The sequence below is a fragment of the Juglans microcarpa x Juglans regia genome, chromosome 1S (assembly GCF_004785595.1).
Source record: "Juglans microcarpa x Juglans regia isolate MS1-56 chromosome 1S, Jm3101_v1.0, whole genome shotgun sequence".
NCBI lineage: Eukaryota > Viridiplantae > Streptophyta > Magnoliopsida > Fagales > Juglandaceae > Juglans > Juglans microcarpa x Juglans regia.
The window spans coordinates 15,510,904-15,524,984 of NC_054595.1; the positions used below are offsets into that span (position 1 = coordinate 15,510,904).

The window sequence follows — 14,081 nt, forward strand, 5'->3', positions numbered from 1 at the left end:
AGTTCAACCATAAGGACTTAGTTAATAAAATTGTGAGTATCATCCTCTTTGACAGTCCTGTATATTTTTAGTAAGATCACATTGATACAAGAGCATAAGCAGGTAATGTCATCACCTTCAAAACAAACTTATTCAATCAAGAGCCAAAACTAGTGCATAAACAAACTGGTGTATAAGCAGGTAATGTCATCACCTAAACAAAGTTTTTAGGTTGACTTTCTCACGTACACCAAGCAGCCAAAATTATAGGCCTAATTAGTGATATCCAAGTGGAGTAGAAACATCCTCAACTCACGTCCATGAAAATGCACGTCTAGCAGTTCAATATTGCAGCAAATTAGAAAAGATCATAAGCCATGTAGAATAGGCAAAGTGGGAAAAATCAACATAAATTAAATGGCTAACAATTTTCAAAATCGAAGAGCCCTTTCATCACTATGAATATGCAATTATTCCTAATCAAACTTCCCACTCAAAACTGGTGTATTATCACAACAACTCAAAATGTACCTATAACTTGCATATCTTTCTTCCCACACATGTAAATTACAATTTTCACTTGTGTCATGCTTTCTTCCCACAAAAGTAATTACAACAATTAGAATAGTACTCTTGCAAGATTTCCTCCCAGGAAAGAAAAAAAAAATACAATTTTCAACTTGGAATGCTTTCTTCCCACAAAAATGTACCTACAAAAACTATAACTTGCTAAGCTTTCCTTCCCACAAAAATAATTACAACTTCCACTTGTGTCATTCTTTCTTCCCACCAATATATTTAAAATTCAACCATATCATTTGGGCAAAGCTTGTGATCCATTGACTCCAAGTTGCATCTGTAGAGAATAAATAGCAAATATTAATGTGACATCAATTTGGTGATATTAAAAATATTAAAAGTTTAGAAATATTACACTTTCTTGACTCCCAACCATATTTTGGAATCCACTAATATCAAAAGCTGAGCTGACTGGAACAGTCTAGTGATACATAGATAATAACAAAAATATGGCAAATATAAGTCTATCGCATGTATGTGGAAAATACTTGTCCAAGTAAGGCAGCAATTTTGCAACAAAAATATGTATACCTGCACGTTTCCTTCAGCAGCAAGATCTATCTTGGATGGGCCAAATAAATTCCTACACGTGTTTTGGGCTAGCGTATCTCCTCCATCTCGCTAATAATCAAGTAATAAGTAAAAACTCTATATCAGCACAATATTTGCATAAATAAATCAACCCAAATAAACATATATGTGGCAAATATTCTTGTTATTAAAGATATCGAACCTCTTTACGTTTTCCCTTTACATTTGCTTTCTTCGTCCTTGCTTTAACTTTCCGCATTTCTTGCTCCATCTTGGATGCTCTCCTTAGAGATGGGGGTCTGCCTTTTCCGTGCACAACTCGTGGACTAAGTACTTGCTGCGAACTACCAACTGTAGTTGTGTCCTTTGTCGTTAAACCAACATTGGAATCCGTTTGGGTCATTGAAGGGGTTCTTAGTTGCTATGATATAAATCAATCATTGCATATAACTTCTTAGTTGCATCTTCAGTATGCTCTTTTGAACCAGCTGCATGAGTAATCATCCGATAACAAATATTCAACAAACTTGAATATCTGTTAGTATCTTCCCGTTGATTTCCTGTGTCATAGGTACTCTGGTTAATGTGTATCTCCGTTTGATGTCTTTCCTCCATCAATCTAAAATGTACCTATCTGGCAAGTACTTTATCCCTTTATATTTGAATATGGCCAAGACATGCCTACATAGTATCCCTTTCATCTGAAATAACCCACATGAACACTTAATATCGTAGTCTTCCTCATTAAAGTCCACATAATATGTAACATGTTTCATGAACTCATCAACATAAATTTCATCTTCTACCAGGTAGGTCTTATTCACACCATCCTGTCTAAGTAGAGATGGATCCATATCGAGCACACCCATAACTTGCTGCTGAACTTCTCTGAATTTTGTATTTGTGTACAACTTTTGGAATCTCTTCTCGATTGGAGATCTAGATATGCATGGAATTGTAACGCTAAATGAGTGGAAGTCCGAACTAATTTCATTCTTGATTTTCTTTTTCAAGGCATTGTCAAACTGATCGACAAACTCCTTCAAGTTTATCTTTGCATGAACATATCTGTTGAAAAATGCATTCATGCTTTCACTCCGTTGTGTTATACTCATGCTAGCCCAAAAATACTCCTCTAGAAATATCGGTACCCAATGTGTGCGCTCAACGTACAAATTTTGCAACCAGACATTCTCTTGCAAACTGTACGTGCTAATTAACTCTTCCCACGATTTCTCAAACTTTTCAATAGTTTGAGTGTCATATACACATTTCATCAGCTGAGTTTTCAGGCCACTTTTGTAGGCACGATGGGAGCCAAGCTTCTTGCGAACTTTTTTCAGTATATGCCAGAGGCAAAATCTATGTTGGCTTTTTGGAAATACAAGAGCAATTGCATTTTTCATTGCTGTCTTGGTCAGTAATAATAGCTGGCGAGGCTATACCATCCATACATTGCAGCCAAGGTTGAAATAACCATATAAAAGTCTCTTTGTCCTCATAGAAAATTAACCTTGCTCCTAAGAGAATCGACTGCCCATGATGGTTTACACCAACAAAGGGAGCAAAGGGTATCCCGTATCTGTTTGTCAAGTACGTGGTGTCAAATGTCACCACATCACCAAAATCTTGATAAGTTGCCCTACTGCATGGATCTGCCCAAAATACATTCTTTAACCTCCCATCATCATCTAAATCCATCAAGGCAAAGAATTCAGGATTCTTGTACTGCATCCTACAAAAATAGTCTCGAAGCGCTCCAACACCACTTGCTCCAAGTCATAGATGTTTTGCCTTTTCAATGTAATTGCGACAATCTTTTTTAAAAAATGGGAGGTTCTCAAATCCTTCCGCACCCACAACAAGAGATCCGAAACTTTTGTTCATTCGAATGCCAGCTAGGTCGTTAGTATCTAGTACCCTTTTTACAATCTCACTAACTTCGCGATTACATCGGAAGAAGCGGGATTTCTGTGGACTCAGTCCGTGATTGTGGGTATTATGAACTGTGGTCAACCGCATCTTTCCCTGAACTTTTAAGGCATTAATCATTGCCTTACAGTCAGTCTTTCCTGTCGGGCATGGTTTGGCAACATTCATTATTCTATTCTGAGCTTTCCCCCCACGGGTACAACCAAGAGTGACATATCTGACACTCCCTTCGTCATCCCTTTCACTCCTTTGTGTCATGGATCTAAACCCGCATTTCTTCACATATAGCTTATAATAGCTCATTAATTCTTCAAAAGAATCAAACTCCATCCCCGCTTTTGGCTCCTCAATCATATCACCACCATCCATTCCGTCTAACAGAGGTGTCTCGGTAGTGCCAATGCCAGTTTCCCCTGAATCTGGCCTATCGTCTTCACCTTGTTCATGAACCTTAGAGGAGGAACATGGCGCTTCAGTTTCCCTACACCCGGGTGTATCCTCTTGGAATCTTTCGGTCGTTCTGGAGCTTGTAGCCATGGGAGGAGTTGGAGGTCTCATCCCATATTGAAATGGGTAACCAGTATTCTGCAAAAAAAGAATACAATTAAACTTTCAAAAAACAGGAAAAAAAAACAACGAAGTTGCATCACCATCTGAATGTCGCTTAGACATTGGTATGCATTTGGATATGTGATAAAAGCCAGTGACCATGTAGGCCCTGGTCCGTAACCGTGCATGTAATTTGAAAAGTTTGGAGCAGTTGTTGGGATGTCCTAATATAACAATAATAATGATAATTAGCAAGTACGAGGTTGACAAACTCCTAACAAATATTAAGAATCATATAATATACCACGGTTGGGGGATTTGAGCTACATGGTGTTGAGAGAGATGGGTTTTCTTTTCATTTTTCCACGTTGACATGCTGCATTAAAAAAAATTGTACAACTATTTTTATAGGAGTAAAAAAGATCAAAGAATTCGACATGTTTGAAAAATAGTGGCTTTTTTAAACTTTTTGCAACAATTCAAACATTTATTTTACTTCCAGAACTAATTATTTCATGTAGACAACCATAGCAAGAATAAGTTAATAATTCTGCTACAGGAGTTGGCAATCATCTAGATGAAAAGATAATTTGTAGAGTTTTTCGTAACTACCTGCGGCGGGCACCTGCCAATGCTAAAAAGTAAATTCGAAAACGTTAATGCTTGATATGTGTCCCCTTAATTAGCATATCAAAAACTGACGGAAATCATTCAAGTTTACATGAATAAACGTTGCTTGTTTTAACACACATCAGTACTATTTTAAGCTATATATATATATATATATATATGTTTACTAGAATAGCCTCCCTCCATATATATAGCAGCTTGGACATAACATGCATGCACAAATTTCTCTCTCTCTCTCTCCTTTTTTTTTTTTTAAGAAAGAAAAAAGGAAAGAACAAAGCAAATTAAACCAATCCTAGTATTATTAGTATAGTGTTGGAAATATCTCTCCACTATCATACTAAACGAGAGTGCAATTTGATGAATGATTAAAGCTATCTCATCCAAACACCCTTTTTTCCTTTGAGCTTGTATGCAGAGGTTCTTCTTTTGACTCATACAATGGACAAGATCGTTGTACTACGGTGATGAAGATAATAAAGAAAAATCCAAGCAGCAAATCTGATAAAAACATGTAAAGATTCTTTAATAAGATGTTATGCAATATTGCATTTTCCATGTGAGGAGTAAAAGTGAAAGGAGGGCCAAACCAAAAAATAAAAAATAAAAAATAAAAGGAAGGAAAATTCATCCAATACATTCAAAGTACAATCCAATCTATGATTTCTTATCACATGGTGAAGAAGAAATTAACCCAAGTTTTACATAGCAAAACCAAGATCCCGGACCCATTTTTTCCAAAATTGTTACCATTCAATCACACATATAATAATCTATAATCACAACTAACTTGAGTACTATAAATTAAAATTTTACATAAATTTAAGAGCATGGAAAACTTACCAGTTCAAGTCCTCAAAGCTTGAGGGTCGGTATATATATATACCTGTTGGAGGATATGGTTCAAATGGTAGGTGAAAATTAAAAAACAAAAAAATTAACAAGGGATTTGCAAACCTGAAATTGAGGGAGAAGAAATGAAGTGTAAAGAAGAAGAAGTAAAGGAAAATGGAGGCTATGGGTCTTTCTGGGCGATGTGTCAAATGGAGGCTACGGGTAAGTTTTTTCCATTTTCAAGTCTTTCTGGGTAAGTTTTGCCGTGCTCAGAACATTTCAGAAGAAACTTGAAGAATAAGCTAGCTTCTTTTATCTTTCCCGCACTTCTGCTTCTTTGTTTTTTTTTAATTGACGTGGTAATTTAAAAATATTATTTTAAGCGCCGACTGTGCTCTGTTTGCAACTGCCGACTGCCCGTAGAAGAATTGTAAATTCATATGGCATCCTCTATTCAGTCTTGTGAGGCCTAACATAACGTGAGAGGAAGAGAGATAATTACCGAGAGAGAGGAGGGATAAAAGAGAGGGGAAGAGGCCGTGATCTTCTGGTGGAGATGAGCAGCAACTGGAAGTGGGGGGCCGTGGTGGTGCTTCATGGCGGCTCAAGATTGGGCAAGAGAAGTTGGCAGCGACGGATCTCATGGGTTGGGTCACGGTGATTCACGATTAGCGATGGGGTGTGGCTTCCTCGTTCTGGTTCCTGCTTGCCGAAGGGAGACGGGGGCTGCGATGGTTTCGTCGATGGCTCAAGAGGTGTAGTCTCGGTAAGGTGGTGTTTGAGCGTGGGGAGGTTAAAGGCGTGGAGGAAGAGGACACGACCGGCTTTGTTGTTGCTCTATTCTCGGGTGGTAAAATAGGGGAGGATGGTGCAACTCGGTGGCTCGTGGCCAAGCAGTGGTGTCAGTTTCTATTTGTCCTTGCACGGTGGCGGAGGGAAGAGACGTGGGCTACCTTCCGTTGGCTGCAATGCCGGTCTGGCTTTCGTTGGCAGTTCACTGCGTGGGTGTCGTGAAGGGCTGGACATGGCTACTACGACGTGGAGTTTTCCTTTGGGGCTGGTTCTGTGTGTGGAGGCTAGCAGCTTGAGGGATGGTGCACTGGTCGTGTATGGAGGCTATTTGCCATGAGAGAGGAAGGGGTCATGGGTCTTGTTTTCGTGGTGTTTCTTAGATTGGTTCTCCTCCAAACCAAGTCTAGCGTGCAATGAACTTAGGATAGGGGGTGTTGGTGCGCGGTTAATGGTGTCAACGGGGCTGTTTGTGTAGTGGTTTGATGTGTGAAAGAAAAAACTCACGATGGAGAACTTGGGAGCCTAGGCGTGCTATGTGTTGTGCTGGCTAGTTCTGGTTCCATAGTGAATAGAAGGGGGAATATTTATATTGTTAGGTTTAAGGCTCTTAACCTAGGATGACTGCGAGGTTGTAGTCTTATTAGGAGAGCTCTATTAGTGAATTTTAGCGGGAGTTTGAGACGTGCATGATTGTAGTTTATAGGGGAATATTAGTTAGGATTTTTATTATGAAGAGGAATCTAGAATGCTAATAGTGTTTGGAGTCTAACACTCACGAACTTGGAGTTAAAAATAAAATAAAATTAATAGAGCCTTATAACTCTAGGTTCAAATAAATAAACTTATCCGATAAACTTTTTTATGGGTTTTAGCTCATTTATTGGCTTAATAAAATTATCCATAATTTATCCCTAATAATATAGGATTGGGTGGTTACAATTCGATAAGCTCATATATTTGTATCTGCGTGTGGGGTCATGCACAAATTGTGGAGGGGCGTGAAGGAGTGGCACGTGTGACGTTTGGAACTCCGGTGGTGGGATGTAACTCTTGTAGTGGGCAAAACATGGGGTACACACACCCCTTTTATGCAACATCGCAGCTTATACTTTGTAGATTGGTAACTTGGAAAGCTGATGGTACAACGCATGCCGTTTGAAGGGGATCAAAAGGAAGTAATCGGTCATTTTCTATCCCCGAGAGAGAAAAAAACATACAAAAACTTTACATCCATGACTTCTAAGCCATTAGAGAGTGAGAGGAGGGAGGAGGTAAAGCTCCTCCCCCAACTCAGATTGGAATTTTCCTTGTATTAGAAATTGTGGATTTAAGGAGAAAGGCAATAGTATGGAGAGAGAAGATCTAATAACAAGTTGTTTTTGACATAATATGTAATATTAATAGAAATTAACTTTCACATAAACATTTTAATAGCTTGAAATTTTGTAATAGAATTACCTAATAATTTTTCTAATATTAGGTTTTACCAATCTTTACAACACTTGAAAAGGAAAAATTATTGTTAAGCTCCTTGGGGTTTAGACTTTCTTAAACTGGTTTGTAGTACTTCAAAAAGTTTTAAACTGATTCCTATGGTTCTTTTTTAAAGCTCTATTAGTTCAGTGACAGAAAATGTTGATGCAGTATATGTTTGTCACGTTATAACCAATCGAAAGGGGGCATGTGTCATATTTATACACGATCAACTTCAAAAAATATTAAAAGATACATATAAATGTCTATCTGAGCTCCTGCTATAAATGTCTTCAGAATCAAATGAAGGGTTAATCTTCTACACTTGTAACCAATGACGGCTTGCCAAGTTTCTGCTTTTAAGCACAAGATGCTAGTAAGCAAGAACTGAATTGTATTAATAAAGATAAAGCAAATAATGAAATAGCTAACATAAGCTTTATGGCCCTGTTTGGATTTAGAAAGTGTTTCATCTTATCATTACAATTTTTTCAAATTCTCATATAAGATATAATAAATAATTTAACTTTTTCAAATCTCAATTTAACTTTTTCAAATCCTAAAACAATAATAATATTAAAAAAATAATATTCTAACAATATTTTTTTCAACTTTTATCTTTCATCTAAAACTATCTTATCTCATCTCCGAATCCAAACTAGCCTATATCTTGTATTCATGCCTTTTTTCCTTTTGACAAAATATTATTGGGTTGTAATTGTGGTAGTTCTGAAAATATCACTGGGGTGAAAGATTTTTGTAGTTCATATTGACACAATGTCTGAGGCACATAGTAGAACTAACAATATCTCACGCTCAAGAAACTTTCGTCAAAATGAATACCCAATATGTTATTGTGGTATTAAATCATGTTGACGAATTGCTCATACGGAGGATAATGAGGGGTGCCGATTTTTCGATTGCTAAAATTTTGAGGTATGTTATTTATTACTTATTAGTACTTTTGTTTGCTAAGAAGTAATTGGTAATCTTGGTTTGTTAGTATGTGTTCTTCGATTTTGTAGGTTGGACATTCTTACAAGATTTTTTTGGTTAGTATGACCTGGAAATACCATCATATGGTAAAAAGAGAATCAACTGACTAAAAATCGAACTTCAAAAGATACAACTGGCAATAGATATCGAAACAACTCGACATCGACTAGAAAAAGAGGCTGAGAGGCTCAAGAGAAAACTTGAGAGTGTCTGTTTAGTTATAGTAATTTCAATGTTGTGGGTACTTTGTTTACAATTTTATTTTGGAAAATTATGTGAAAATAATGTGACCAAGATGTAATTTATTTATGATTTTGTATGAAGTTGTTTTTATTTTGGCTTAATTTTCAGCTTTTTAATTTTAGTCAGCATGTCACTAGATCTTTGTATGAAATGACTACTCCAGATATCGCATAAATAGGTTTTTATTTTTTCAGCTAAGGAGGCAGATGCTGAATAAATTAAAAAGAAAACATTTTGCAATCCTCATTCGCCAAACAAATTGTCCTTTAGCTATATATAATTGAAGAAATGATACTTACAGTTAGGAAATATGCAAGTGCCGCATAATCTCTTTAAAAAAAATAAGTAAATATAAAATTTACATAAAAAAAATTAATTTTTTTAATAGTGACCATATTCTTTTTTAAAAAAATTCTGTGATGCTTGCGTATTCCACGTATGTATATAATATTATTCATATAATTAACCTGGAGCTTTACGCTTTTGAGATTTGTCCACTTTTTCTTATTCTTATTTACGTGAAACAAAAACCCTAAACCAATCTGTCACCCTTTCTTATCTCTTGTTACACACGTATTGTCGTGACACGTTAACTAAAATCACTTTAAATATACCTCATGATCAAGATAGACGACAGGAAGAAAAAATTACCAACGGAAATATAATCAATGATTCTCTATACACGCACATGCAATGTCAGGGCCATCCGATCATCAATATCATTGAGTAATGCCATCACTCAATAGTTCAGGAAAAAAACTGCTACTATTTAATAAATAATGTTATCATCTAATAAATATATATTAATATAGGAAAAGCCATGGCCATCCATTCTCTGTATCTCTTTCAAATCACGAGACATTAAAAGTGTGTTTAGATATTGAAATGAGTTGAGTTGAGTTGAGTTGAGATGATAAAATATTATTTTTTAATATTATTATTATTTTGAGATTTGAAAAAATTAAATTATTTATTATATTTTGTGTTGGAATTTAAAAAAATTGTAATGATGAGTTGAGATGAATTGAGAGTAGTTAAATATCCAAACAAAGCCTTAAAGTCTACTGCATTAACGCATTCTCACAACTTTTAAACAGTACTTGCTGAAGACAAGAATCCAAAGTTAAATTGCAGGCATGAGCATGACTTCATGTACTCTCTCCTTTGGCACATCATCATTTCTTGAAATTAATGAGTTTGGATACACAAATTTTCTTATTTAATCTCATCTCATTATTATAATTTTATCAAATTTTCATATAAAAATATAATAAATAATTTAACTTTTTCAAATTCTAAAATAAAAATAATACTAAAAAATTATATCTAACAATATTTTATTCAACTACTATTCAAAACATCTCATCTTATTTTATCACATCTCATTTTATTTTATCTTATCTCATCTGAACTGTCTATCTAAACCCAACCTAAAAGTCTACTACTGCATGTACATATATGACTGGGAACCAAGAATCCAAAGTTAAATTTCAGGAGAAATGCATTGGCAATTATCTAAACTAGAAAACATTACAAAAAAAAGGGTCAAACTTGATCAATAAAGCATGAAAAAGTATTCTTGTAAGTGAGTTCGCGCACCATACTGCACACCAATGCTGACATCTAAGGTATCCATTTAATAAAAAGGTGTGAATTGAGACGAAAATGATTTTCATAAGACAGATGACCTTATTCTCTCAAAATTTTTCTAATTTTATTTTTTTCTTCAATAAAAAAAGTTGTCAGCGTTGGTACGTGGTTTGGCACACAAAACTGCTTATACCTAGCAAGGCTCCTAAATCATTGAAATACTCACAACGCCTAGAATTTACAATAGCCACATGTTTATGAAGACAAAATACACTAAAAATAGTCATCTCCACCAAAACAATATCTCATCTCCACAAATCATACTTCACAAAAAAATAGTCATTTCCACCGATTAAACTTCACCCATAAATAGCCATTTCCACCAATAATACTCCACCAAAAAATAGTCATCTCCACCAAAACTGCATCATTTAGAAATAATGTCTCGGATCATCATCCTGGTCCGAAAGATGCAATCCTCTCCTTTGCACCTAAATGAACAAAAAGTCACTACTATAATCTAAAAAAATAAAAAGTATATTGTTGCCCATATTTCAAGTCGACACTACCTTCATTAGAGGAGCAGTCGGTCCAATATGAGATTTGAAATAGCTAACATTATTAAAGTAACTGTAGCTAGTAGTATATATTAAAAATTACAAAGGAAATTTGAGATTTGAAATGGCTAACATGGAGCAAAGGGCTTTTGAACATGAATTTAGGCATTTAGCAGTATTGAAATTGCATATTTAGCCGTATTGGACTAGCTTTTTCAAGGTCTAACAATAGTGTGCATAGACAGAACCAAGCAATCATTACAACTCATTTAACTTTTTACATGGAAGAATTTTCGGTAATGTTAAATAAAAATTCAATGCGAAGAATGCACTATATATTTGCTATGAAATAAATATCATGTTGCAATAATTTTTAGTGAAATCGTAAAAGGTACGTGTGAATCACTTAAGAAATTGTTACTAAGACACAAAGTTCAAAGTTGTAAATGAGTTCAATCTTACTATCCTCATGACTCAACCATTTATCCGCAAGGCATGTGTGAACTTGTAGTTTCAATGCAAATTGACTCATGATCGTTTGATGCTATTGATTTTATGAGCTGTATCATATAAGCACAAACACAATACTCTCTTCGATGGTACTGTATTTGTTGGGAAGGAATTTTGGAAAGATAGAGATAGAGGATAGGAGAATATAGAATCCATTACCCATATATATGTCAAACAATATGAACGTCTCCATCCTCCTAACAAATGTAGAAATTATTCTCATGCCATTGAAAATCAGGTTCGCTTTTAATAATGATAAAATGTAAGATCTCATGACAAAGTTAGTTTGAGATTTGAAAATGATAAAATTCTATGTACATGGAGCAAAGGGCTTTTTGCACATTGATAATGCAAAGAACAAAGGAAAAAAAACATAGGGTACCTCACTACCCACCTGGAAATCAAAAGTTCTCTTCACAGAACAATTCAAATTGATATTCTTAGTGATCCCCCTTTCTTGCCGTCGAAAATTTTAAATGCAAAAGAAAATTGATAGTTGTCCTAAAAGGAACGGAATAATCCAAATTGATATTCTTAGTTGTCCTTGTTTCCCAAACGAATTCCACTGACAACAATCTGGCCCCTCAATGGATACCTATTTTCCTGAATCTTCAACCCAAAAACATAATAGAAGAAAACAAAAAGCATGAACCCGATACCCACTCTTTGGATGAACACAAAACAGAGTTGCAGATCCTATAAACGTAAAAGGTGTGGAACGAAAAGAGGAAAAAGAACAAAGACCATCAATCATTGAAATATCCTCTGTACAAAAACAAGTTGATTTGAAATATGTTGGAGTTGTAAGCATTGAGATATTGATATCATCATAAACAAACTGAGTAGGTGAAGTGTAAGGACAGTGGGGGAGGTAAACAAATTTACCGTTTGGATTCCTGGGGATGTAAGGCAGCATGGAGGAGAGCTGGAAAATGGCGCCAAAAATTGAGGGCTGCTACTGCGCGGAGTGGAGGTTGATGCCAAATTGAGGGAGAGGGAGAGAGATTCTATCGGTATGGGTTTCGAGTTAGATCATCTTTATGGATGGGAGGGTATTCTATTTCATATAGATTTTTTTTTTTAATTACGTGGCATGCCACGTCAGTCGAGACCAAATGCTAGGACATAATCTTTGTGACTGTAGAAGAACTCATTGTATTTTGTTTGAAAATTTGAAAAAATTGTAATGATTACGTAATGATTAAATAAAAAAGGTTGAAAAGTAAAAAAAAAAAATCTAAAATTGAAAAGTATATTGAGATGAGATAAGATGGATTGAAACCATCTGTAAAATCAAATGAGGCCTTAAGTTCATTAATGTGGCCTTGCTAATTTGTTAAAAGTGGCGTTAAGCCAGTCACATTTTATATTAATGAACATCATATATATTAATGAACTTGTCTAAGAATTTGATGTTAATTGTAGATTATATGTATTATCTCGCTAGCATTAGCGACTGATGAAGATTTTTGTCATCTTATGGCGATCTTGATCGATGCATTTCACTTTCATTCCCCTTCCAACCCTTCAACCAAAAAAAAAAAAAAAAAAAGAAAGAAAGAAAGAGGTCGTTTATGCACCTTGGTTGCTCCTTAGATCAATAACCACTTGTGTTCTAACTTTTATCCAGTGTAGGGGCTCTCCCTAACATCAAAATAGTTTCGTCTAATTTAAATTTTAAATTTCTTCAAGAGACAAGACGATATGGCAGTGAAAGTTGTTGGTGGCTTGTATAGTTGCTTGTAACTCTTCAATTTTGCTGCTTCTATGGCTACTTCATTGCAGTGATCAGAGTTGGAAGCTATGTCCAGACCGAGTACACTAGTGTCTTTCTTGATTAGCTTTGTCTACACAGTTACGATGCCAACTCCATGATCTAAACAAGGTCACACTTCTTCTGGGTTTAGTTCTAATTCTTAGGGGCAGTTTTAGGTTGAGCAGGTTAGTAGAAGAACAAGCACAAAGAACCCATTTTGAAGCTATTCCACACAGGTTCTCTTGGAGACGCCAACTGATGATGCGCGTGTGGTATTTTTTGCTTCTAAAAGATTTGTAAAATGAAAATAAAATTAAAATGTGAAAAACTCTCTGGTGTTCAAAGTCAGCGAGGGAATGTGTAAGTCTCAGTCACCATTAATGTAACGAGTCGATTACGAAAGATGAGTTACCTATATAGCCGTGATTGGGGAGTTCTTTTGTACCCCAAAATGCGCCAGATGAAAGTCATTCTCCATGACTTGGGAGATATTTTTTGAAATTATATAACTGGCAATCTCTAGTCTTTATCGTCTTAGCTCTTTGGAAAGACAAGGCAACCATGCCTCCTTGTCGCATGGTTGTTGATAAGAACTTCACGGCTCAGGCAACATTTCAGTGCTTGGCTCTTAAGTGTCGATTAGCAAGCTATAGACATCACTTACTGATATATTGTTATAACTTCTGTACTCAAGTTAAATAATAATTACATTGCATTCTTATTATATATAATATATTACGTAAATACATCTTATTTTATAATTTTCCTATTATCATGTATTTGTATTTTACTCTTTAATAGAAGAAAGTAATGGGCTTAGGCAAATAAGAAAATAAAAAAGATAAAACTACCATGCTAGCACATTAAAAGAGTGATTTATGCCACATACAAGCATGAATGCCGCCGCATGTAAACTTGGCATAAAATTACAACCCCACTCGTCTGTAGCCCGAGCGAAGAGAAACACTGCAACAGCTCCCTACAGAGTTAGCACATAAAAAGCGAGATTAAAAAGCGGTTACCCCCAAACTCAGCCAGGGGTTGATCTGCCGCATTCTGAGCTCCTGCGACTACCATGAACAATCAATCGCATGCCCACAAGCAAAATTTATCAAAACCTCACCAGAAAC

General features: G+C 35.5%; 1 protein-coding gene and 1 long non-coding RNA gene across 2 annotated transcripts; both read right to left on the reverse strand.

The window, feature by feature from the left end:
- Nucleotides 1-789: 789 nt before the first annotated feature.
- Nucleotides 790-1,704, reverse strand: LOC121247556. The gene is made up of 3 exons (XR_005937256.1): nucleotides 1,090-1,704; nucleotides 914-979; nucleotides 790-835 (listed from the first exon to the last, which is right to left on the reverse strand). It is a non-coding gene; the product is annotated as an uncharacterized LOC121247556 (long non-coding RNA).
- On the reverse strand, nucleotides 1,704-2,823 carry LOC121247350 (protein FAR1-RELATED SEQUENCE 5-like). The gene is made up of 2 exons (XM_041145715.1): nucleotides 2,641-2,823; nucleotides 1,704-2,528 (listed from the first exon to the last, which is right to left on the reverse strand). Exons 1-2 carry the CDS (start codon nucleotides 2,821-2,823, stop codon nucleotides 1,704-1,706), a joined length of 1,008 nt encoding a protein of 335 aa, XP_041001649.1.
- Between the last annotated feature and the right edge of the window lie 11,258 nt (nucleotides 2,824-14,081).